The sequence below is a fragment of the Copadichromis virginalis genome, linkage group LG10 (assembly GCF_057382275.1).
Source record: "Copadichromis virginalis isolate Kocher_CV1m ecotype Utaka linkage group LG10, C_Virginalis_male_GT1.1, whole genome shotgun sequence".
NCBI classification, from domain to species: Eukaryota; Metazoa; Chordata; class Actinopteri; order Cichliformes; family Cichlidae; genus Copadichromis; species Copadichromis virginalis.
The window spans coordinates 9560575-9586819 of NC_140627.1; the positions used below are offsets into that span (position 1 = coordinate 9560575).

Genomic DNA, 26245 nt, shown 5'->3' on the forward strand with positions numbered 1-26245 from the left:
ACTGATAGAAATGCACAGTAAATAAAATGCAATACCTCTGATGAGATGGCAACCGGCCACCTGTTCAATGGTATCCATTTGTAAAAGCTGTCGCAATCAACGGGCCCTAAAAGTGTACAGTTAGTGCTTTTGTCAGTATGCATTTCAAAGAGAGAAAAGTGAGTATCATATCAACTTCTTTTTTTTTTCACAGCTAGCATGAATGTGAATGTTGTGATCATGTTGAGTAGCAGAGCAGGAGAATACTGAAATATCAAACCAACTCTTTTAACACTCTTGCAAAAAGAATAATTGCAACATTACAACAGGAAGAAAAAGCCACGTAATGCTAAAAGATATTAAAAACAGTTAGATATGCTCTGTACAGTAAATGATTCATACTGCATTTAATAATGCAAGCTCTTATAACAATGCAGCACTCAGATTACAGGATCTAAATACAAAATATGTAATAATACACACAATCCCCATTCATGCTAACATACACAAGTGATTTCATCTGAAAGAATGCCGAGAATAGGATCATAAACAGCCTTCAGTAAGATCAGTGTGCTTCTGACTATTGAATGGCTTTTATTACTGAGGCTCACTTATCAGGACACTGTGAGCTTTCCTACTGACAGGTCTGTAAAAAATGATTGGATTCAAACACAACAGTGAAAAGGAGAGAAGCACTTTCAGCAGCGCTTGCTTGTCTTTATCACCTCAATCAGCTAATTGCGCTCTAATTGTCTTGCATAAAAAAACAGTTAAGTTCATTAAAGCTTCTTCGCAGTAGCTGTTTTCGTACTGGCTAAAGGGATTAATAAAATCAGTGGAGCGTGAGACAGAAGGACAAATCGGTGAATCTGAAGTCATCCGTGAGCTCCTGAGATATGACGATCTTATATGCGCTTGGTTCAACAGCGTTCTCGGTAAAGAAGTGAATTATGAAGCGAATTTTAGTTCTGAATCATTTCCTATTTTAATGTTCTGAATAGAGAGATCATCTCGGCTGGAGCAGGAAGTCAGAGGCCTGCTGCATCACCTCTCCTTTATTGATTCGCTGTGATTCTGAAGTGGTGAAGTGGTGATTTAGTCTAGTAGTATTATTTTTTGTATTTTTGTGGTGGGGGGGGGGGTTGAAAGACTTGTTCTATTCTCTAACTCAGTAATAAACTATGGCTACAAACTGTTGCAACAAATGGAAAATAATTGTAACAAATGGCCTCATTTCCATCTGTGAACTATCTGCTGGTAAATCTGCCTTGAAAATGAGCCAGCGTGGTGTTTCATAGCAAATATTTTGCTTCCTACACTGAGACCAGCAGATTAAAGCAGATAGCCAGTGGACCTAAAGCAATTAATAATAGGGGCTTTGCTCAGGGAGGAAAAAGGCTTTAAAATGTTTTTTTTCTCTTAAGCTCTGCTTTGCGTGGATATCATAAATCAATTACGCACGGCTGCAAACATCTAAACGAGCTCTTTTACCTGTTTTGTACATTTGTGACATCATCCAATAGCAACAAGGCATTACAGCCGTATAGTGCAAGCGCCACATTCACGACATCTTCGCTAAACCGCCGCACTTAGTTCAACTGATTCAAGCACACAACGTGATAAATCTCCTGTGGTACTTCTCAGAACATGTGTGATTTCAGAATGCAGCATAAGCCACAGTTTGCCACAAAGGCTTAGATTTAAAAAAAAGAAAAAAGCACCACAAAATACCACAACCAGAGGATCACCTAAATAAATAAAAAGATAAATATCTGTTTACTGTAGCATGAAATTCAAGTTAATGATGTGGACTATAAAGTTTGGAACGAGCGTCTTCACCCTGTAGTCTTTTCGGCGCTCGCTCGCTGTACTAATGGGCTTGTCGTTATTCCATCTCAGTTAAGCCATGCATTAATGAGCTTGTTGCAGAAAGCAGGTGTTATTTTTATAGTTTACACTGTGTCACTCAGTTCAGTCATGTAAAGCAGCACAAACATGCTCCGATGTGAACTGAAATCCTGCTGCACTTTGCTAGGGCCAGAAAATTCACACGGTAAAAAAATTTAATTACTCGGCGAGGTCGAAGGTAGACTAACGTACGAGTAAACAAAGTGCTGATTGGGTCTTCTTTCGTGGCGTTTGAGCCTTTTCCTTTATTGACAGTAAATAAGCTAAGTACATCAGATTTAACTTTGGCTCATTCAGTCTTTGGCTGCTCTCAGAAAACTGTCTTAGGAATGCTAAAAAACAGAGAGGGAGTAGTTTATGATGGGAACTGACTGCTAAGTCTCATTTATTTTGAATGTAGAAATAATCCTTGTTAAGCCATTACATATGTCTTTAGTAAACTAGCTCTTGCTAGGTTTCCACCCTGCATAGACTCAAACTGCTGCAATGTTGGGAAAACACGGGAAATAAGAGGAATGAATCTGAATGGCTAAACTTTCTTCTTAGAGTTCCTTTTAGAAGTAAAGATGTTCCTACTGGCTTTAAGATGATCTCTCCAACACTTATGATAATAGATCGGTTCACAGAGAACACGGAGTTTGAGAGCACAATTTTAATGTCTTTTTCTTCACCTTCAAAGGAAGGTGGGATTATTAGCACTCTGATGGGGAAATCCCTCACAATATTCTCTTTATTACCGTCACCTCTTCTTCCTTTGTAGTCCTAACACTTACGCACTGACTTGGCGAACAGCTGCTAACCGATCAGAGAGAAAAGTTCAACAGCATGTGGCTGAGCAAGCCTAACTGGACAAGGGCACTGGGAGACACAAAAACCTGTGTGGGAGCATCGTCCTAGCAATGGAGTGAACTCCAGCTCTGGGACAGATGGGGTTCTAAAAATAAAAGAAATTTGTTCTGGGCAGGTGATGCAGGATCTGAAGTGAGGTGATTTGTGCAACAGCTAGAGGGGAAAAACATTTGCTTTTGACACAGATAACTTACAGAGCTGCGATGGGCTTTAACACTGATGTACTACATTATTATGGGAGCCCTGAACCTGACAGCAGCAAAAATGCTTCCCTGGATATTTTCTAAGACGACAGCAGTGATTATTTTTAGTCAATTCAGTAAAAGAATAAATGCTAATTTTTATGCAAACACTGAGCTGCTTTACAGAATGTTGCAATTGAAGCCCATTTGCATTTTTTGTAACGTCTAATTTTAGTGCAGAAGAAGAAGCAGGAGGTGCAGTCGGAATTTTAGTACTTACTGTGATGCTGGGGCCAAAGCCAGAGCCAGGCTGAGGGCTAGCAGCACTGATGTAGTTGCCCACAGCTGAATCCTGGCTGCTAGGTCCATATAGGTCAGCCACAGGCCCTGGACTATTAGCGCCGGGGAAACCTCCGGGCCTTGACGGGTTGGCACCTGCATACAAACACAGCGAGGAGCGGAGCAGCTCAGAAACCCCCAACAAAGATCAGTATATCCTTACTCTTGTGACTCAATGGGCAAATTGAAATCAAAAGAACGCATTACTGGATTCATACATTTGTCTTGAAGGGCTTGCTCATATTACAGGTTACTGTATTTGATGCTGCGCGTTCAATTTAATTTGTAATCGACTGAAAAATGGTGCAGGATTTTGGCTTAATTTCATACCAAACAAGCAAAATTAGGGGTGAATCCAGTATGAGATTCTAAATATAATCTACATGCTGCGTGTATTATGCACGGGAATAACATTCACTTTGTATAGTCATGCACAACACAAAACAGGCACGTTGCTAAAAATACTTCCATCATGCTAATAAACTAGTAAGGTTGCAGTGTAAATGTTGACATGCATAATGTGAAGGAGTACTTGTACAGCGACATCGGCTGTAGCTAAGTAGAGGAACAAAGGATTATGAGGATCTGAAATTTTTGGTGAGCATTCTGAGCCCCAGAATTTGAAATACTACCTTCTATTTTCTTATATGGTCTACTAAGTATACCCCCCCCCCCCCCCCAAAAAAAACCCCCCAAAACAAAATCATATAATACTTAGCACTTTTCAGCTTTTTAGTCTGCAAGAGTAACTTCCAGCATAAAATAAAATGGGTATGTCAGGCAAGAGAAGGAGGGAAACTGAGGAAATATAAAAGCCTGACCCGAGTTCGTCGGCAGGTCCAAACTTGTAGGGTGGGGGATAAAAAAGAAATACTGTACGTGACTTACCACCTTTTGCCCTGTGAGTAAGAGCAACTCAGTATAATAAAATGCCTTTAGAAAATCCATATGCCTGCTAAAGGCCAATAACACTGGCAATACAAGGAAAAACAGCCGGGCAGAAAGAAAAATGCAGTGATCTCTTAACAGCAATCTCCTTTGCTGTCAGCTTCGCATAACCCTCCATCTCACCCTTATTCACAGACAAACTGTGAAAAAAAACTGTGCAACTGCATTAAAAAGAAAAATCCTCCGACCACAGAAAATGCTCCATCTTGTGTATATATATTAGCTCATGAACCCTGTGATGCCTGAGAGGAGGTCTTTGTAGAGCATGGAAAAAGACACAGTGTGACTGCTGTGGCTCCAACGCGCTGATGGAGACACACACACACACACACACACACGGTAAACTAACTATCATTGTCACCTTGTTTAACGTATCACCGCTCCATCTATCAAAGCCGCAACAGACAGGTTAGGTTCACTGGAAGCACCTCAAAGCATGCTTCAGATATTTATGTGTGGCACTCTAGGAAAATGAAGCCATCTCACTAAACATATATCTAGTGGAGTTGACACTGCTGTAACTGTAAGGACTTTAAACGGAGAGTTGCTAGTGCGCTTATCTTGCCCACACAGCCCCCAGTAGGCTGGCTTATTATATAATTAAGGATTTTTTTTTCCAGTTGAAATGGCAATCCTCATTTCCTGTAACTGGTGATTTTTATTGGAGTGCAGCTCACCCCTCTCTCAGTGAAAGTAATTTTTTGATGTAGAGGCTGCAGTGGTTTGTGCATTTAGCCAAAAGAACGCCAGACTCCACTGTAACGCATTTTTCTGTTATTATCTGGAATATACATCCTTTTTTCATAAAGACAAAAAAAAAAAAAAAGATTGGAGAGAAAATGATCAATCTTGTGTTTGTAACAGATACGATCAGTTATTTAAAGAATTCATATCTTTAAATCTAATTTTCTGCCCTTTGAAGGGAGGAAGCTTTTAATCGGTTCTGTTCGTTTGTCTGTCTGCTCGTTAGCAATCTAGCGTCCAAAGTTTTCAAGATATCATTTTCAAATGTTGTGGGACGGTAGATACCAATAACAGCTCAAGCTGGTTCAATTTTAATGAAAATTGGTTTAAGGTTAAGGTCACACTAAATGTAAACTTTTCTTTTTTTTTTTTTTAAACCCTTTATATTACCCACAATTTTTTTATGGATCGTCTTCAAATTTTAGAACAGTATACTAGGCCTCAGAAGGCATGAGTACCTAGGTTGGCTAAGCATTTGACCTTGACCTTCATTGTTAGCACCAAGGTCAAAGTTGACCTTGAAATAAAATTTCAAGAAACCATATTGAATAATATATCTCATGAAAAAGCATGGAGAGAGATTTTTATAATTTTTTTATTATCATTTTTTTTTTACGTCCTGCAACGATGCACTTGGTGGGAGTTGCCATCTCCGGATGTTTTTGTATACTTGTGTAATTTATAAGTCAATTACATTTTTGTCAAACATTCTGATTTAATTTTATCTCCTTCAAAACACCCACAATTAAATGTCTCTGAATTTCACATAGGCTCAAGGTTGGCTGCAGATTCCAAGTCTATTCCACAGACAACGCCCACGTGCTACGACGCAATTAAGCTACGCTGACTCACTCAGGATTTGAACGTGCCCTCTCAGGTGAGACAAGCTGCAGCTTCAACAACTCAACGAATATTTCAGGGGCCATGCGTGCAGCAGAGACATATTCATTAGGTGCTGCTAAAGAGCTGAGGCAACATGACTTTTGACCTAAACACCTCTTTACTCTTTACTTAACTGCTCCAAATCGCCTATCAAATACTATAAATCAGCACGTCACTTAGCCTCACAATCGACAGACAAGGGCGATTGATGTGTACTTGCAGCGATGGGAAGAAATCAGCTCTTTCCCTCTCCTATATAGATGTTTATCCCATCAAACAGTCCACGCTGCTTAGCAAATCTATAAGAAGAAAAGTGTTTTCTCAAACAGTTAGTGCTGATGTTGCTGCCTCATGTGTACAAGCATTATCACAAAAGCCTCCAACAATTCCTTTACAACCCCACAAAGTCACATCTCTGTAATTTGTTGTCTTTAAAAGGCTCGTCTTGTGCATTTTTTTGTCTGCTAGCTGTACTAAAGGTTACACAGACAGCCTGTAGTAAATGCCAACATCTGCCGGGGGCAGCTGGCCAACACTTTAACCATTAGGGGGAAAAAATCTTGCCCGCACTCATGACCTCAGCCCAAAAAGACTGACAGGACAAATCACTTTGCTTTCTATATGTATATTTGTCTTTTTTTTTTTTTTTTTAAAACAGTTATACTGTTGGGTGGAAAGACAGCCAGAGTAGTGGTTGATTGGATGATTATACACTGGGTTCCCATGATCTCATGACGATATTCCACTAAGCAGGAATTTAATGAAAGAAACACTGTCTGTAAAAACACAGTCAAAAGACCGCCATCACCATGACACACATTTGACATAAACACTTTTATTTTAAAAGTCAGCATATATTAAAAATTCCTGTCTGCTCTCAAACAAAAAATATCAGGTTGAAATTCTATTTAATTTATCTGCATAAAGCTCGCAGTTACTGAAATCGCAACATGAACTCCATTTGACTTAGTCTCATCCCTTGCTTTTTAACAGCTATGATTACATAAGAGAGAAGATCAGAAAAAAAGCACAGAAGAAGAAAATGTGCTTGTGTTGCGGAGTAATGGCTGTATTATGCAAAAAAAAAGTTGTCTATTAAGTGTTCAACACTGTACAGCATTTCTACCAATTTCACACACTAATAATACGGCAATCACTCTTACACTAAGAATTCCTAAAGGGCTTGACTGAAAAAAAATGGCACTCACTCCCACACTTGCTCTCTCCTTTGCTGTTCCAAATTAACATAAACCTGAGCTCTGTCAGAGTGGCCAGTGTACTCTCAGACATCATCAGTAGTTATTTGGTTCACATGCAAATGAAGGATTACATTCTGTATATGTCGACCCCCTTATGTGCAAGCAGGGGCTGGAACATAACTTCACAAAGGAACAAAAGATCTACATTAAAAACTGGAGAAAAAAAAAGGAGGAAGAACATGCAATACTACTTTGTCAGCAAGACATTTTTTAATCATCATTTTTCAAAGGGATTTTTTTTCCTCAACAAAAGTAAGAGAAAATATGTATATGTGTATAAAAAAGATTAGATCATCTGCATGGAAAAATGTCATGAATCAAACTGAAAAGTCCAAAATGTGGATGAGATAGATGCTCAGATACAAACCTGGGTTCTTAAATTGATCCGGGCTGTGTAGGTGCTGTAGGGGGGAGTTGCAGGCGGAGGTGGCATGCTCACTGTGCAGCATCTGAGCCGCTTGGGGCCCCAGGGAGCCATAGTCAGCAAAGGAGCAGGGCCCCCCCCTCTGGTCACTGGGCGCAGAGTAAAACCCATAATCGGGGAGGCCTGGGAGATACAGTATAGGGTGGGGAGGGGGAGGGGAGGGGACTCCATCATTGTGGAAATCAACTTGTTCATTGTCATAGTCAAAGTGTCCAGATTGATAAGCATAGCTCGATGGTGCTTTACACCATTTTAAGGTCACATCCTTATATTTTGTCTGCTTTAGTTGGCCCTCCCTGCCCTCCCTCCCCAGCAGCTCCTGCCATGTGGCCAGACCCCCTGGCATATGGTCCGTGTTTGCTATGTTCAGCTATATTGTATATACACTAACTTGAAAATAATGGACGTATAAAATAATTCCATGAAAGGATATAATTAAAAACTGCTCATTAACTTAATTGAAATGGACCAAAAGCAATAAATACAAAATACACAGTAAGGCCACAGCTTTGCATAACTGACCTGTCCCAGTGTTTGTTTGCAAGCATTAATGAGTGAGCTAAAAAAATAAATTTAAAAAAATCTAAGAATCAGGTCAAAGCAGGTCAATACATTTCTCATTTCAAACCGACAGTTCTTACTTGACGTACCTGGAGGAAGCTTTTGTCATTTAAATGAAAAGAAACACAGAGCGCACTGATCGATAATTAATTTAAACCCCTCGTTTTTTTTTGGACCAATAAAAACTGATAAGCCCTTTATGTGAATGAGATACAGACACGTTCATGTTTATTGATGATAAGAATTCTCAAGTGTACTAAGTACTCTGAGCACGTCTTAGATTGGCCTCTTCGAATTCTTTCTTTGACACAGATGGTGGATTATCAACAGTTTAGAAAATGTCATTCAGCAATAAGTCGTGCTGACATTTATTGCTTGTTCTCTTAATCTGTGGCAAGCTGCTCATATAAAGAGTGCAATTAAAAGAAACTGCTCCTTCTCACACCTCTTTGATAAGAGAGTTAATCTACTCAGGGACTGAGATTGGTGACACCGGCTTTTCCATGCTGGGTTTCCCCTGCTGTGTGTTTGTTTTTTTATTTGGGTCCTGGAGCGAATAGCCATTCAAAGCCACTTCACCTCTACCCATTCAGAGTGAGACAGTCCACTTCTGCCAAATGGAAAGTAAGCACCAGCCATGTTTCTCCCCGCCAATGCTTTTTAGCACTCTGATCTCACCACTTGTGGGCTGTCTGCCCACTCATCAAATTATAGGCTCCAAATAGGGCAGGCTTCCCACGTACGTCACATAAAGCCTGACACATTGAACAAAGCTCAAGAAGCAATCATTCCATTTACTTCACTTAGAAAAATGTCACTGAAAATTGATTGGCCTTGCTAATGAGGAAAAGCTGGATCAATGGAATAATTATAATGGGGAAAAAACATTGACAATAGCACAAACCACGTTATTAGGGATTCATAAGGAATCCATTCCAAATATATCACCAGTTTAAAACGGTGCAAACTCGCCTTGTGAGTGTACAATAAAAAAAAAGTCACTTTCATACGATATAAAACCGACAATAAAGGCAGCTGAAAATGAACCATATTGTAATCAGTGTGATCTTGTGAAGTAGCAGCATTAGGAAGGTGTAGATGACATGCACACTCTCGAGTAGATGTAGGTGATTTGCTGGATTTAGGTTGATAATTACTGTTATTATTGTTTAGACAAAACTGACATTAAACTACGGTATTAGGGCTACTGAAGCAAAAATAGTATTAAAAGCAACCAGCTGAAGTGGGTGCATCTTTAAACCTGTGGTCAGGGTTGACATGAAAAATAACGAGAAGCCTTTAATTTGAGGTGAGGTTCCAACCCAGTGAGACCCTTTGTGTCTTTCTAAACAACTTTCCTACTTACCCAGAAAACTAAAGTTTTATGTGAACAGAAGACTTTTTTTTGCTCACTGGGAAGAAAATTTGTTCAAACGTGACAACTGCAACCACCAGTTGCAGCCAGAGATCTTAAAATGATGTTGGATGATACTCAAAGAAGCTCACGACAACAATAAATGGAAAACTGCAACACAACAGGCCAAAAAACATACAACAATCAACTGGGTTGAGGATCAGATGCAGATCCATACAGTTTATCATTCATTAAAAAAAGAAGAAGAAAAAACCCAAACACATGCCAAGGACAATAAACACCAATCTTATGCAATTTAGCCTTTAAAAGTATCAATTACCACAAACTGGGCAGGGCTCGGTTAGAGAAAAATAAGGGAATAAGGCGCTGCAAATACTGGCAAATAAAATCTGAAACATTTAGAGCTCGAGGTTGGTGAGGGAGGCTCAGGTAGGAAACTGGCTTTGTTTGGCACAGGAGCACAACAGAGACACAAACATGCAGGCCCACACTCGCAAAGCCATATATTTTCATCAGTGGCTATCTGATCTGTTATGCAGGACGAGAATGGGCAGAGTGTGCCCACAGCTGCATGAGTATCACCGATCATATCGCTGTGCCTCAGACCGTCCCACTATTAATATTCACACAATCTATCCAGAACAATGGGCCTTTCTTGGACTCCTTTTTTCCACTGGCCACTAATTGGATGTAATTACTCATCTACAAAACAAATGAGCGTGTTGAGGTTGCCTTGGAGACTATATCAGGGGACCCAGCAGTGCGAATCGTTCGCAGGGCTTCATTTATACTGATAATTATCTCCCCTGCCCCCACCCTCCTTCCCTTCTGCCCTCAGTGACCAAAACCGGCTGTGAGGCGATAGAGAGGGGAGTGTCTTGCAGTCATCTGTTACTGACATCATTGGGGTGGCTCTCTTTAAGTGGATAAATGCCCTGTTCTCAGTCCCACTTTGCCAGGTGACTGCCTTTAAGGAGGAATCACAAACCTTGAAAGTAGTCTTCTTTTTTTTCCCACAAGTTGGAAAATAAAAGAACCCCTTAATCAGACTGATGATAAAATATGGCCTCGTGGGTCTTCAGGATGTGAAAAGGTTTACCAGGAGTCTTTGTCGAGTTTGGGATCATTCTCATTTTAAAACCAGAGGAAAACACTTTGTCCACATCTTCTACTGTGCAAGGGTTCGCTAAAAGGCCTCTGTTTGGAATTCTGATCGTCACCAAAATATTGACTTTTCATGTGCAAGAAGCTTTGAATATACATGAACATATCTGTTATTTACGCAGTCAACAAATACCAGGCATCGGGGAATATAAAAATCTATCACCAAGTTCTGCAAATAGAAATTTTCATGCAGCCACTCCTCCCTTTCCCTTGCGGCACCAGCAAGATTCCTCGGTGGCCATCAAACCACATCACTCTGCAGAAGATGTCAATAAACCTGACATGCTGCTTCTCAAATTAGCTTTGAATTTTAGAGCTACCATAATTAGCTTTTTCATTTTCACCAATGTCATTTAAAAATAGCGTGAAAGAAACTAACAGCTCTTTTGCTGTCTAGCCTTGCTTTCACTTTCCATTTGAAATAATCTTTTCTGAATGAATGGCTGAGTAATTAACAGCACTAGACACCCTTTTCAGAGAGCACAGACATTTCATAAATAATACATATTTAATGTCTTGTCATTTTGTGTTCAGAGAAGCTTGGCTAATGAATTTTAACAGATGATTTCTTCTTGCATTTACTCACCCATACTGAGGCCTCTGTTTTCTTTACTTTTCATTTTATGCCTGCTCTTGCCTTTTCTTGCCACTCGTTCCCGTAACGGGCAAACTCAACAGAGATATGGATTTACCTTGGGGAACGACTTGTGGAAAGTGCCAAGCGCCAAGAGAAAGTGTGAGCGCAGAATCACGGGCAAAACAATGTGCAACAGAGAAAGAAATCCGCTTGCAATAATTTGCAGCAGCAAAGCCCAGACAGGCCATGCTAAATGATTTTAATGCAGATTTTAACCTGTGAGGGATCGGGTCTGGTTGGGACTGAGAAAGGGCGCTCGGTTATCGACAGTCGGCGCAGATTATCCCATCGTGAGCAGCCCCAGAGCTGACAGCGCTGGCCTTTTGGCTAAACACATTTTTTTCAAACATGTCTGGTCAGGCTTAAGTGGTCTGAAGAAATCTAAGACTCTCTGTGAGTGAAATCTGAGCGCGATGCTGGCTACGTCTAATGGTCATTTAGACACAGAGGGAAGAATATATGAATAAATCAAAGAGGAACCGACTCTTAGAGCAATGCTTACTCAGAGATTGTACGTTAATGGGTTGCTAAATCTCACATCCATTTATTTCACGTGTTATTGTTAGGGTGGAAAAGACTGCAGATGCTACTTTTGTCTGCTCCCTCGTTCACAAAGGACCATCACAGCAGGGTCGCATGTCTGAGTTTGCAGTTTTACTCCGGATGCCCTTACCAACACAACTCTAAGGGGATTTTTGTCTCTGACTGGAAGTAAACCAGCAACCTTTCATTTGCACATGAACATGTAAACCACTACAGTATGTAGCCACACAGTGTGGAGAAAACTATGCGCTTCTTTTTGCAAAGTAAGCATTCTGCAGTGTTCTGCAATAACCACATAATGCACTATCGTATCGAACACATACTATATTTCTAAGCTGAAGTCACAGAACTGACAGCAAAATACCTTCCTAGCATTAAGTTTTCTTTGAAGAGTGTGTTATGTATGCAGCCCCTGGAGGGCAGAGCGGTGATGTCCCCGAAGGCCTGTGCCTGTAACCTCAGAGCATCTGCTCCCCACAGCTGTGAACCACCGCTTTGTGGTGGAGGTGCAAAGGGACGCTTTGCCCTCCCCGATGTGTCAAATCTTTCCCTGGGCCTTAGACAAAAACCCGAGCAGGATGGGCTTGGCATGCCTGCTCATGTTATTTTGCAGCAAATACATGTAAAGTGCTTCTGGCCTCAGAGCTGAGCTCTGCAGATTAGCATCTGGGACAAATGGACCCATGCTCACTAAGAGCCAGACTGATTAAGCCTCGTGCACATAGCCAGTCCTACTCTCCTCTCAGGCACTGCAGAAGATCACAGAGCTTGTTGGGAGGAAATTGATAATAATCTTAACTTGGAAATGACTGTCACTTTTCCTTTCTTTTAATCGCTGGGAAATAAAAGAGGTGGAAGGAGAAGTGAGATGAGAAAACGTGAGATCAGAACAAAGAAGAGGAGCAGCTAACTGAGGGGAGGAATGGGTTTTAAATGATGTGACGACTATCCTAAATCCCAATAAAACTGGCAGGGCCACCTCTGCAATTTATACTGCAGCACAATTTATTCATAGGGCTGGCCACAGCCACTCTATTTCAGTTTCGAGCACCTGAGTCAAGTCAGACATACTGTACATAGCAAGTACCCAGACCTGTAAATGCAGTTAGATGTGCTTTGTGTACACTGCAGGTAGAGCAGAGATCTGAGACTGACATTTGAGCTTCTCAGAAAGCTCAGAGGGACTCAGGAAAACACTCAACCAGAGTACACTGGGACCTTTGAAGTTCCCTGGACTGTCAGAACCATCTGCATCAGTTGCATTTTCTCAGTTTTCATCTGACAGCGCACAGGAGATTTCACATAAGTCTACTTTAAAATGGAGAAAGAGTACCACAATGAGGAGGAAAGAAGACCTTAAAAAGAATGGCTAAATTACTAACTTTCTCCACGTGTTTTATTTGTTAGATATCCATTTATAATATTCAGAGTGATGTTCTCAGCGTGCATTTCAATGGTCAGGTTGTTGTTGACATGTATGTCTAATTTTTACCATTCAGTTCCCCAATAAACTACCTGTCGGTCTCAATAACTGTGGCAACAATGGCTCTTTTTCTCTATTTACTGGTTTGTTCTTCACATACACAGCAGAGGTTAAAGTGTACGTGTTTAAAATACAGGCAAATAAGTAATTTCCTCAATGTTAGCCTTAATATACAGATGCTCAGCCTTTCCAACTGCTACAATACGACTGCCTTTTAAAACCTCCACTGGCACCCAGTCATAGCTTGATACCAGCCTAAAAATCCAAGTATGGACTGGCACCTTTCCACCTCCAGGCAATGGTAAACTCTGTCAAGTAGCCACATCTCTCTGATCTACCTCTCGCCTGAAGCTAGTTTCTCAAACGTCCCCAAAAACACACATCAAGACTACCCCTCAAGCGTTGTTGCACTTGAGAGGTGCAAGATACTACCTGATGGGGATCAGAGTAGCAAAAAAAACCACCTCTTCAAATGCACACCAAACACCAACCTTTTGCAAAAAAACCCATTTGGAATTACACCAATCACCGCTTTTGCTTTTTATTAGCCTGTCTGAGTAGTAACCGTTAACTCTGTGTTTTATTTCCCCCCCCTGCTGACTGGCAGTTTTTATTGCCTGGAAACAGGCAAGAAAGGTAGTGCAGTAGTGTTAAAATATATAGTGCAAAAAAAAATAAGATTAAGCAATAAAACACATGGTAATAGATCAAAGAAAAAGTGGCACAGGCCCACTTAGCTGTGTCTATGGTTTCCTGCAGGAAGCAGGCCACTGCCATCCAAAATACACCTTGTCATCAGCAGTGGTCTGTCGCACAGAGAGAGGTCAGCATGCTGTCATTCTGTCTGCTGAGCACTGGGAGTCGGGCGAAAGTGCCCTCTGTCACTGATGGAAAATGTCTTCCTCATTTTCACAACACTCTCTTTGTGTATCGCTGCCAATCTCCAAACAAGCCTCGACCTACACAAAAAGCTTTCCTGTAGCATTCCACTTATATCTCGTGATTATCAAGTGTGCATTTTTACTTTTATTTAAAGCCTGTGGCATCCGGTTCAGGTGAAATATCATCGCCAATTCTTCTCTCCTCCTGGGTCAAAGTCCACAAGCACATATATAATATGTGGTGCTCTATGGAAACTGTAGGTGGAGTCAAAGCACATGGAATCCACATGTACGTCTGCACTAAACGTGGAGAATTTAGCAAAAATGAAAGCAAGAGCATTGCTATTCCTGGACTGACACCCCGGGCCGAGCGTGCTGCAAATTAAATGTTACGACGGGATGGAGATGCAGCAACGTTCCCAGATGACACAAACAGAGAGGAAGGTCAAGTCTAAACAACCTGTGTCCTCTGTTTGGTTTGTGTCTGCGCAGAGAGGAGAGCACTCCATGTATTATTCCACGCTGCGTGTTAATGGCGTCATCTTGAGGACTTCTAATAAATCATTTGCGACTCAAAGCCACGAGATGGAGAGCTGCTCTCGTTGGATCGTCAAGAGGCATTTGTTAAGTTTTTCTCCCGAGAACAGAGCGGATACTAAATGGCAACAATAAAACAGAATACAGCTGTTTTAGATCTGCTGACATTTTATGAGCTCAGTCAAATTATGCTCATATTCCACATTTTGCTGCTGTTATTATTGTTGTTCCATTTTCTGCTTTTCAGACACATTCTGCCATTTTTCTAAAGAGTTCTCCTTAAACTGTCTCGTGGCTGTTTAAGTACTCTAAAACAGGCCCATGATGTCACTGTTTTTCACTCTGACACCCCTCCCCCTTCGCCCCTGTTCATAATCATTTACTTGTCTCCCTTCCATTTGCAGCTGTCAGAATTAAACTGTACATAATAGCTGCCATCACGTCTCTTGCTTCCTGGCTGCTGCTAACCCCAAATCAACATTCCTGCTTCTTAGTGATGTTCATTGCAATTGTTGGTTAAGTTCTTTGTTTTCAAAATACAAAATCAAATAGCTTGATGTGAGAGAAAGAGCATCTGATTGGCTTCCAGTGTTCCCTCTGTTGATTTGAATTAAGTTCAAATGAGAAGAAGAGCGTGAGCTTGCTTGTCTGCATTCGTGTGTGCGTGCGTGCAGGTAGTGTGCGCCCGTACTGTAGCTGTCAGTGTGCTCATGTGCAATAGTGTGCATTTCACATCACAGCACATGTCATTAAACACCAATTGTCTCCTGACTTTATATCTGTAAGCCACTGCACAAACCAGGCAACATCTGAGTTACAATTAAAACACATTTGCTCCAACAAGCTTCAAATAGTATGTCTGATTAGGAAAGACAGTTTTTCCTCACTGCCTGGAGGCTGTGTGTTCAGTCAGGGGAGCTATTATTGACAGCTATTGAATGATCTACAGTTGTAAGGGTGGGGGAAAAAACAGGATGTCTAAATGAAGCCGACAAGTTGATCAATGCTGTTTAAGACAGAAAGAAACTTGCATCCTGTTTTTTTGGTACAAATCTCTTGGCAGATATTCATCTGCTTGCGAATGGGGTGTGTGCTGTCAGAACGCTTTCCTCGAGTGCGTGTGTACTTAAAGTTGATCTCTACAAGCAGGCAGCTAAAGCACTGACTAATCTTTCCAATTTCCCTATTAAACGTCTGTATTTACAGATATAGAGCAACACAGGATAAGCTGACGTTCGTAAAGAACCGACACAACGGTGATCACAAAGGCACCCGAGGTTCACGGTGCTTTGATGATCAGGTTGTAAGAAAAGTGTCTGGGAGCAAAGATGACTGCCATTACTGTACTCCACTGCTTTCTCCTCATTTATTTCTTTTAAGAGACAATCCACCATTAGACCAAACATTACGCAACTTAGTTTAACCTAAATGACAAATATCTGGACGAGGCAAAGGAAAATGTCCATTCGGGTAGTTTAATACTGAGACAAACTGGAAATTCATTACCTAGCTTCATGGGTTACAATATTCTCAATTTTTGAATCTGAAAATATTTATAGACATACTCTGAGAAGAAGATATTAAGGAAAGACTTTTTTATTTGCCCTAAGCTGCTTTAAGATCAGATTTTCTTGCATGTGTAACCATTTCTTATTAATGCTAAAACCCTGAGAGCTTCGAGTACAGATGTTTTAGACCGCGGATCGCCTCTTCATTAAGGTTTTGCTTCAGAAATTTCCTCCTGGGAAGACTTTTACTGTCTCAAAAGTAAACAGAGCTATGTTATCATACATGAGCGGAATTCATATTAAAATTTGTCGTGCTTTGTCATCAGCCCTTAAAAATCTTCCAGATGAGAGAATTGGAATTAAAGCTGCCGGTTCATGTTTTAGAGGGATCTGGAGCGGCTAGGGCTATGTCTGAAAGGATGTGTATGTAGATATTTTGGATTAAATATGTATGTGAGCCTAAATTCAAAATGTTGCCAAGTGTGTTGGGGGCTGAGGGAACTATGTCTATGGGGAGAAGCAGAGCAGGAGAAGTTGAAGAGAGCAGCAGCCACACAGAACATGGACAGAGCGTTTACCTGGCCCTGTGCTCTGTGGGTACGCCAAGTAGCCGCCTCTTCCACGGGCCCCCCTACCTGAGCCACGCGCTGCCGCTACTGCCGCCGCCGCCACCGGTCCATATGCTGTCGCTGGGAAGCCTGCAGGCACATATACACACACATATACACACGCACATCACTTCGTGCACAGAGATGAGTACCTCCCAAAGCTGCAGGAGAATGTTGATACCAGTGCTGAGCTACAGGATAAAACTATAGCTTTCACAGACAGGGGCTCGTGTTAGGTCGACATCTGTCAGCAGTCTCCTACAGAACACAGAGTGAGATTCAAAACCCCGCAGACCTGCTCGATCCACACACACAGAAACAAAACGATAGCCACGAGCAACTCACGGAATAAAACGAGCTGGGAAAAAATAGAGACACATAGGTCAGCTCTGTCAAATCCAACCTGGCACATGAGAAGGTTGAGATTTTAAACAAATCACCTAGTAACTCAAATAAACAATCTCCAAATTGTTTCGTATACACAACATTTGATTTCTATGTATTCAAAATGTCATGTTTAGCAATATAATCCACATCCTCTTACTGTAAAGACTATATCTTTGGACTCATACAGAAAAATATGCTGATGACGATACATGTAAGAATGAATATATGAAAAATGTATGACTTCAAACTATATAAAGGTACATTTCTGCAAATGTGTAGGACTGTATTCAGCTACAGCACAAACCCGTGTAAGATCTCTGATTACATTAGTGGAAGAATTTGGCTCTGGGGGTGTTTATGTCACATGCTTTGGATGAAAGATTATAGCCACTTCTGAGCTGCATAGACATGGGCATAATGGCCCTACCTCTGGGGACCATCCCTGCATTTTGTTCGGGAGTGCTCCCAATTACAGTGAGTGTCTATGGAATCAGAATAATCCACTGTAATGCAGTCCACATTTTGATTTTTTTTGTCTGGCTATTCAGGTGGAACATATGTAGCAGAGAAAAACATTTCCCACAATCAGACGAAGGCATCTCTTGGATGATTTGTCACTCAGAGATTTCCATCTGTGAGCTTATGTGAAGACTGAAGAAGTCTTTTGTGTTTGTTTATTCTCATGTAAATACTTTACTGATGTAAACATTTATACCCCGACGCTGAGATTCTTTAAGCTCGCCACTTTAAACCACATCTACAGCATACACTCACTCAGAAATCAGGCAGTTTGTGATACACTAATAAAATCAAGGCTTTAATTCCATGCAAATATAAATCCACTTTTAAAGGGTCTGATTATTCCAACAAATATCAGCCTAATAATCAGACTGTAATTAAGCCAACACAGTATCTGTGAATTGTAATTACATTGTTGGCCTTAATGAACACAGTAGCTAGAGGTGGCTGACAGAGACTAGTCCATGCCCAGGGCTTGGGCTCTCAGCACAGGAATGGCATGTCATTAGTATGGGTGATGAGATTCCTCACTCTGGGCTCAACACCTTCTATGCCTAATCAGCCTCCTAAAATTATCTCCACAGGAAATGCTTTCCTCACTAGCAAAGAAATGATCTCCAAATTCCCTCAATTGGATTTTTTCTTGATTTTTTCCCCCCCTCCTTTAGTTGATATGTGTGCATGTGTGTTTTTTGTGTGTTCTGGCTATATTCTGGAGACTGTGGTTTAGACATTACAAAATGGCACAAGATACCTCAGAGGATTATTTTTTTTGAATGCTGTAGAGGTGAGAGGAGCACCAGCGGGTGACCTATTTTCCGAGCCAGCCTTGTACTGCTATTCCACGAAGAGGGACTCACACAAAAGACTGATGAGACAGAGGGAGGGATGGGGGGGAGGTGAGAGGGCAGGGTCAGATGAGCTGCAGCCAAAGAGAAAAACACATAGCTTTTCATCAGCCGCCCGAGAAGGAGGTAATTCACAACTCTGTCGACACAATATGACCATGAATGTGCGAGTTGGGTGTGAGGTGCCATCATGCTGCGACTGGTAGGCAGGTGAAGAAGAAAAAGAAATGCCACTTTTCCCCCGACTATCTAACAGCTCAGGAGAGAATAACAGACTGAGGTAGCATGGTGAAAGGAGAAAAAGGACACACAAAAGACAACAAAAAAGGCAACTTAAATCCACCCCGCCTACGCTACTGCAGCCGCAGCACACCTGAAAACGACTCCAAGAGCTAATCTCCGCCTCTTTTCACTAAAACACAAATCGACTCTGAAGCTATGCTAATGACGGCCATGCACCCCTGAATTTCCACTTACAACGTCCCTCATGGTTGATGTGCACAACAGTGCACTCTCCACCTCTTTCTCTCTCGCTCCCTTTTTCCTAAGTGGTGAATCTATCTTCCCCTCACTGCCATTGTCATGACACCCCCAATAGACCCACTGGCTTGGAAGTTAGTTGCGGGCAAAGTTGTGGTGAGAGATTAACTTTGCAGGATTAGGTGGGTTAATTAATAGATGGCTGCTGCTCATTGTTTTGTGCTCACGCTGTAAGAAGCCACCCAAGAGAAGCGCTGCAGCATTAAATCAATTTCATGGCCCTTTTATTACTGAGGAGATAAAGCCAATATTTAGCTTTCTATTCTTCACAATTATTGGGCCCCTGCTTTGCCACTTGAGTGGCTGCGCTTGGCTGGGGACAAGGACACATCTGTTTATGAGCTGTGGAGGCCCGGGGGCCTTGGTGTCCGGACTCCAGGGAACTGTCCTCAGCTTTCGCTCCTCACAGAAATTCAGCCTTCCTCGAGAATGCTTCGTCGAGAAGGAAGAAAGATTAGACCTAAAGAAAGATGAGGACTTTCAAAACTGCCAGACGCTGGCTCTTGCTAAACAAAAGGATTGCATGGTCTCAAATATTTATATGTACAACTACAGTTTGTCAAAACTCCTTAGTTATTATTCTCTGTAGTAATGCTAACTTAAAGTCTTACCTGACCATGCAAGTCTTTCCTTTACAACTTTCACATTAACTTCTAATAATTTCTTCTGCTTGAACTGCCACCATGATATACAGCATGTAAACATATCATTCACTGCATAAAATGAACTTTTGGTTAAAGGAACTCAGTAAACAGAATACCATATCAAATACGTCACATCATTGGATCTATGCTGAAGGTGCAAAACGTGGATCCAGAGCACTATACTTTACTACTTTATGTCTATGAAGTGGCATTTTTCTTGGGTGCACGGCAGCTCCTCTTCTAGCTGCACCTGTATTTTGTGAGTCTCTGTGAAGTTGACTGTACTGAAGTAGGTGGAGAGGCGCAGTAGGGGCAGTGTCATCGGTGATCAAACCGCACAGTGCAATTTTTCTGTCAAGGATTTCTGGGATTTTTGCTTGTTGGAGTCTGGGTCAACAGTTTTGTTTTTTCTATTACAAACTGTCAAAGCCCTTTAACAGTAATATGATATCCAGCAAAGGAGAAAAAAATTAGGAGAAGTGGTTAGTAAAATTAATTCTCGCCACTTCTAAAAACACTGATGTGCCTCTTTTTGCCTGATGTTGCCATGTTTTCAAGCTAACCCTAAGTCAGTTGATTCATGCTGACTCTTAAATATCGATCTATCCAGACAATACTCTTTTTTCGACTTGATCTCGACTTAACCAATGCGCCATTTCTGATACATCTCTGCAGATCTTTTCTGGCACACTGCCTTTCTTGCCACAGACTCACTTTCTGAACCCATTACTCAGAGAACGTCACAATGAAAAGTTGTTGCATTATGCATCAATAAGGTCCTATTTATGTCCTACTAGTCTGACAACAGCTTGACTGATGTTAATGTAATCTGCACTGTTCTTTGGCCCAAAACTGCCAGCAGCAGCTCCCCTGTCATTGACAAAGCAGCTCCATCAGTCACAGAGCACTCTCCTCATTTCTCCTATAAGAAGAGTGTCAACTGACGAATGCACAGGAGGAACCCAGGGACGGAGGATGCTTCTATGGATATGGATCAAATATGCTCAAACTTTAAAATCTTTATGAAACTGAAAACTATTAAAACCAACAACACTATAACTTAATTTTTAAGTGGAAATCTAAAATGCTGTCAATACAATATATAAACATGGTCTCTTTAGAAAGTGTTAGTATTGCTCTGCATCAGTGTTTTCAAGATTTTAACATTAAATTTGGGATTAGACAAGCAGCTAACCAGGATTAGCTCGCTGGCTAGCAGACTTTTCATGCTAAGATTCTTAACACAGTAGCTTGGTTCGACAAAAGGGGCCGGCGAACAAGGCTTTCAGCCTGCTACAGCCAATTTCGGAGGGCAGACAGAAGGAGTAAGACAGATGAACAGCGAAGAGCGCTGATGAGTGAGACAGATGAACCGAGAATACCAGCACACATCAGTAGAAGACAAAGAGAGGAAAGGACAAAGATAATGAGAAATAGAGGGAGACATAAGGCCAGGACTCTGGTGTGCCATTCATTTTCATGGAATTCTGGTTTGAAAAAACCCCCATAAATCTCCTCATTTAGGTAAATACAGAAACAGAGCAATAAAATGACACATTTGATTTTGTTAGTGTTAATAAAGTGAAGGTTTAACAAGAAAAAAAATCTCATGCAAATTAAAAAAAACAATCTTCCTTTTCAAAATATTCAATTATTGATTAATTGCCACTTAAGAAGGCCAAAAATACATTACATTATATACATTAAAATACAATATATGTCTTAACAGTAGTTTTAGTAATGTATGGATTGCATCATTTTAAAATGCAGTAAATTGCCTGGTGTGAACCACCTGTATGCTTTAACTCTCCTTCCGTGCTGCACATCTCTGATAAATTGCTGCATTAATTTTAAGGCCAAAACCAACTTTTACAAACAGGTACGAGAGCGCAGACTATCATTAGCATCACAGTGGATTCCTTTTTCACACATCGGGTTTAAACAAGTAGGAAAACCTTAAATTTATGGAATTCACATAGTAGTATAGACTACCTTTTTGGTAGTGCTTCAATAACCATGAGGTTGATGAGTGATAGCTGATAAGTTACACACCCACACACATTTATCAAGTTAACGCTGGTAGAACACACTTTGTATGGTTGAAAGGTTAAAAAACAGCTTGAAAAAACATTCCCCTCTAAGGTACGAGGCCAGGACTGAAAATGATTTAAAAAGCAGCCAATATTCAAAGAACAACTTTGAAACAACTTCAAAAAGCCTGCAGAGCACTAAAAAAGGAAAAACTAGATGAAAGTATGGCCTTTCGAATCCAAAATATAAAGAAATTATGGGTCGCTTCAAAGTTCAAGGAAATCTTACAAATAAATCAAAATATTAAGTTGCATTAAGGACATGTTCATAATTCAAACAGAGGTGAAGAAGTAACAACCCAGAAAACAAGAGGCTAAATAATTATAAAACAATAATAATATATTAAATAAATAATAAGAATAAATTTAAAAAATAGCTGAAAGCAGCAATTTTCATCTGCACTTTAATCTAAAATTGATCTGCTGTAAAGTTGGGTGAAATTTAGGAGAATATTTCTACATTTGAAGCGTAAATGTAAACCGTTCAACAGATTTGGAGTAAAGAAAGTAGATAAAGAATGTGTGTCTCTGTAATTTTAGGTTGAACTTCCTTTTTGATTGATGCTGATTCTCATCAAAACTAACCTGATTTTGTAATTACCTAAGCAAACAAACAATCACATGTTATGGACACATGGAGGAGAGGTGTAACATGGCCAAAGAAAGCCTGGTGAAGCCTGATCATTTTCTTCTGTGAAACTGGGTATAAGCGTTTTGGTGGCAGATGGGCTCAGAGTGGCCTTCTGGTTATGTTTCTGAATTGCATTTGCATCATTTGAGTGTTGTTGAGTTTTTTTATTTAGTTTATTCAGAATAAATTTGGTTTAGCTGACGCTCAGCGCTGCTTTGCATAGAGAGGTCTACACTGCTCAGTAGTTTGTATGTCTTAAATCAGGGGTGTCAAACTCAAATACACAGTGGGCCAAAATTCAAAACTGGAACAAGGTCGCGGGCTAACATTAATATTTATTGAAAAAAAAAATCTTCCTCCAGATTTAAGAATGAATCTCTCCTTATGGACTCAAACTTTGCTGAAAATCTGAATATGGAACAAACAACGCTTAATACTAAACAATATATATATTAGCTGTATAATACCAGTAGGCCAGCTCTAATAATAATTTGTAATTAGGCTGCGGGCCAAATTTGGCCCGCGGGCCAGAGTTTGACACCTATGTCTTAATAATAAAAAGGATGACTCATGGAAGAGATCTTAGCAAATTCATTGTAAAATAAAGAAAAGGAAATTGTAAATGACCTATAAGAAGTTCACTGTAAGACACTAAGAAGTACAACAGAAGTTGTAGCCGGGCCAGTGAAGCACACGGCTGCCTTGTCATGGGTTGAGGGAGGCATTCTGTCAGAAATGGAAAACTGACTCCACTACACATTTTGCTTCATCAATAACATTTGATAAGATATAGAGAAACATATAGAGACAAATAAACAAAACAAAAAGAAAGAAAATATTTATCAAAGTTACCAAAGAGACAGCCACCTAGCAAGACATCTTTTCATCTCCAGACTGACAAGTGTCCTATTGTTGTCATCCGTCAGTGTGACTTTGTTGTTGTTGAAAGCATCTCTGGGTTGTTGTTATCAAAGGCATAAATCACAGAGCTGGAGAGAGCCAGGTGGCTTTCATATGAACTGCTGCACACATGCTCACGTCTCACCTCTCCTCTGATCAGAGGAGACCTACAGTACACACAGAGAGTTCCCCTCGCTTACAATGCAGAGGCTAGGGTCTGGAAATGAGCCAGAGAGACAGAGAGAAAGAGCATTTACATGCACACAAGTAATTCAATTATAACCAGACTAATGCAATACACATATTATTGCAACTCTCATGTAAACACCTTAACCAGGTTATCTTACTCACATTAAAGTCCTAATCAGAGTAAACATAACTTGATTAACAGAGCTGGGTTGCATGTCAGTCATTCAAATTAATCTCGCCGTGTTTATGTCTGGTGTCTTTCAATGCTTGGAATCGGTGCATGCGCCACAAAGGACAAAGGAGAACACAGAGCTCCACGACGAAGGTTTCAAACAGAATCGTTACAGGATGAAAGAATTAAACAGGTAAATAATCACTTAGATGATGCTCCATCGAACCCTAAGCCAGATAAGTGGTTAGGAAACTTGATGGGATATTGGATGGATGGAGAAATGGTTACACAGACAGTGACAGAGTTTCTTGCCTTATTGTCTTATAATGCCTTATTCCTCCCATCTGTTATTTCCCTACAGCTATTTCCCTTAGGTCTACAGGCTAGTATCTTAGTATCTAGTAACATTTTCTTGGATCAGCTGATTTGTAACAGATAGTCTAGTGTGAAAGCTTAATAAAATGACATTTTTTCAAATGGCAGTCTGCAAATATTACTGGTACTTTGTTCGCTCTGGCAGAGTACAGTCCCAGCATTTGTTGCCAATTGTTGTCTGTTTATATTTTTCTCTTGATAAGCGGTATATCACAAGTTATGTTGCCTTGGTTGGTTTCAGTCTACCCACCCAGAGTCATTTTGGAAAGTGAAACAGAACTGAGAGGTCCCAGAATAATTCACATTTGCTCATTTGCCTGGCAAAACTAGGCTATAAAAAGCCTACAGCATCAATAAAAGACATATTCTAAAAAAACAAGTTTTCGAAATCAAATATCTCAGCTGAATTTAACGATTCAAAATTCATGTTTACAAACTAAATGCAGGGAAGCGAATCTTGCACCGGTGCCACATAGTATAGCTGCATCCAGCTTTGTTTAGTCTAAACTATTATGGAGCCAGCTCAATAAAACAATATTAAAGTAAGAGGTGACATGTTAAAAATAGCAGTGTGCATCTATAGGCTCAAATCCTTATCGTCAAAAGCAACTGGAGTTACACTCTGGCATAGGATTGACTATAAGTGGATTTTAATCGTGTGATGCATTCATGCACTGTTTAAGTGTTTCAGTCACTATACAAATGCCAGTAATGACAGATCATCAAACAGCTGATATCATAATATAATATAAGCAGTTAGACTTTACTGTGTACTTTTCCTGATGTTCACAAAATGACACATTTTCCAAAGTAGGTGCATGCATTCACAGTGTCTAAAAGATTTAAAGGTATAAAATTGGGAGAACAGTCAGTCAGCCACATAAAAAATAAATGGTTTAAATATTTGAACACATTTTGACAATTTTGTAATTCTGCAATGTGGTGCAGAGATTAGAAATGTTGGATTTGAAGTTTCCTCAGGTCTTGGTGATTCCAAGTTGGCTGCAGATCTTAAATAGATACAGCATTGCGTGGTCAGTATGACCCAGTTTTGAACCTTTTTTTTAAAGGTCAGATTTTGGAAACAGACTGCTCTCTGTAAAGTAAAAACCACAGGGTACAAAATAAGCACCGCCTGTCAAGTGGTACAATGAGGTAATTTATTTTTGAGAGTGCACAGTTATGACAATAAAAGAGAGTGATGACAGGATAGTCCGGTGCCTCCTCCAAAGGGGAAAAATGAGTTGCAACACAGCACTGAATGATATGCTTTAGAGAGGATTTAAAAATGGATATACACAATACCACAGGCATTCAGCATATACATACATATAGCCTGCACTTCTTCACTGCAGACAGCAGCAATACATAGGCTCTACAACACCAAGACTGCCCACATCTCTACAGTACAAGAACAGTCAATTGCTCTGTCATATAGTCACACCTGACTTCATTTATATATCTGCGTATGTGCAGGTCAATATATCTGCGTTTGTGTTTCCCTCTTACTTTCTTTTTTAAACCAAAGGTAATGATTTCTGTAAGTAATGAAACAATTTGGCACACTGATCCTTTGCCAATGATGGCATCTGATGGGGGAAAGAAAGAGTCAATGAGAGAAGAGGAGTGAATCCAGACCTCAGCAAAGCCTGGCTTTACGCTGGTAATTGCACACGTATCTTTTGTCTTTTGACCAAATGATGAGGCCCGAGAGGAGATGCATATGTGTTAAAATTTAATCTGGGTAATCTTTCAGAGGCAAAGCAATAAAAAAACAAAATAAATAAAAATCTCAGATTCTGTTAGTCATAACTAAATCACATCTTCTCTGCCACCTGAAACAAAAACAATCTAAAATAATTTAGAACCCAACATCTTTTAATTCATAACGCACTGAAAAGACAAATCTGCAATCTCAGGAGAGCAGTGGTAAACATATAATGTATCTTTCTGTTGGGAAATTACTGCTCTTCATGAGAAGGTCAGAGGTGAGGAACGGGTGTGCTACAGACTAGCCTACTTGTGCTAGCAGTGTCTAAGTGATTTGCTCAAGGACACTTCAGTAGGGTGGATTCCTGCTGCCAAGGGGGCTCAATCCGAAGCCTTCCAGCTGAAGAGGAGTGTCCGTACCCATGCAGC

At 40.4% G+C, this 26245-nt stretch overlaps 1 protein-coding gene across 11 annotated transcripts in view; it reads right to left on the minus strand.

Annotated features, from left to right (window-relative positions):
• msi2b (musashi RNA-binding protein 2b) overlaps nt 1-26245 on the minus strand; it is a 279768-nt gene that overhangs the window by 7204 nt on the left and 246319 nt on the right. For 2 of the 11 annotated variants that reach the window (XM_085469726.1, XM_085469725.1), the window contains exons 11-14: nt 16782-16901; nt 7458-7637; nt 3199-3353; nt 36-106 (exon numbers count right to left, since the gene is read on the minus strand). In XM_085469726.1, the coding sequence (XP_085325852.1) occupies nt 65-106; nt 3199-3353; nt 7458-7637; nt 16782-16901 (497 nt within the window). In that variant the 3' untranslated portion in view covers nt 36-64. The remainder of the gene's footprint in view (nt 1-35; nt 107-3198; nt 3354-7457; nt 7638-16781; nt 16902-26245) is intronic. The other 9 variants (XM_085469727.1, XM_085469724.1, XM_085469729.1 and 6 more) reach the window with 8 other exon arrangements.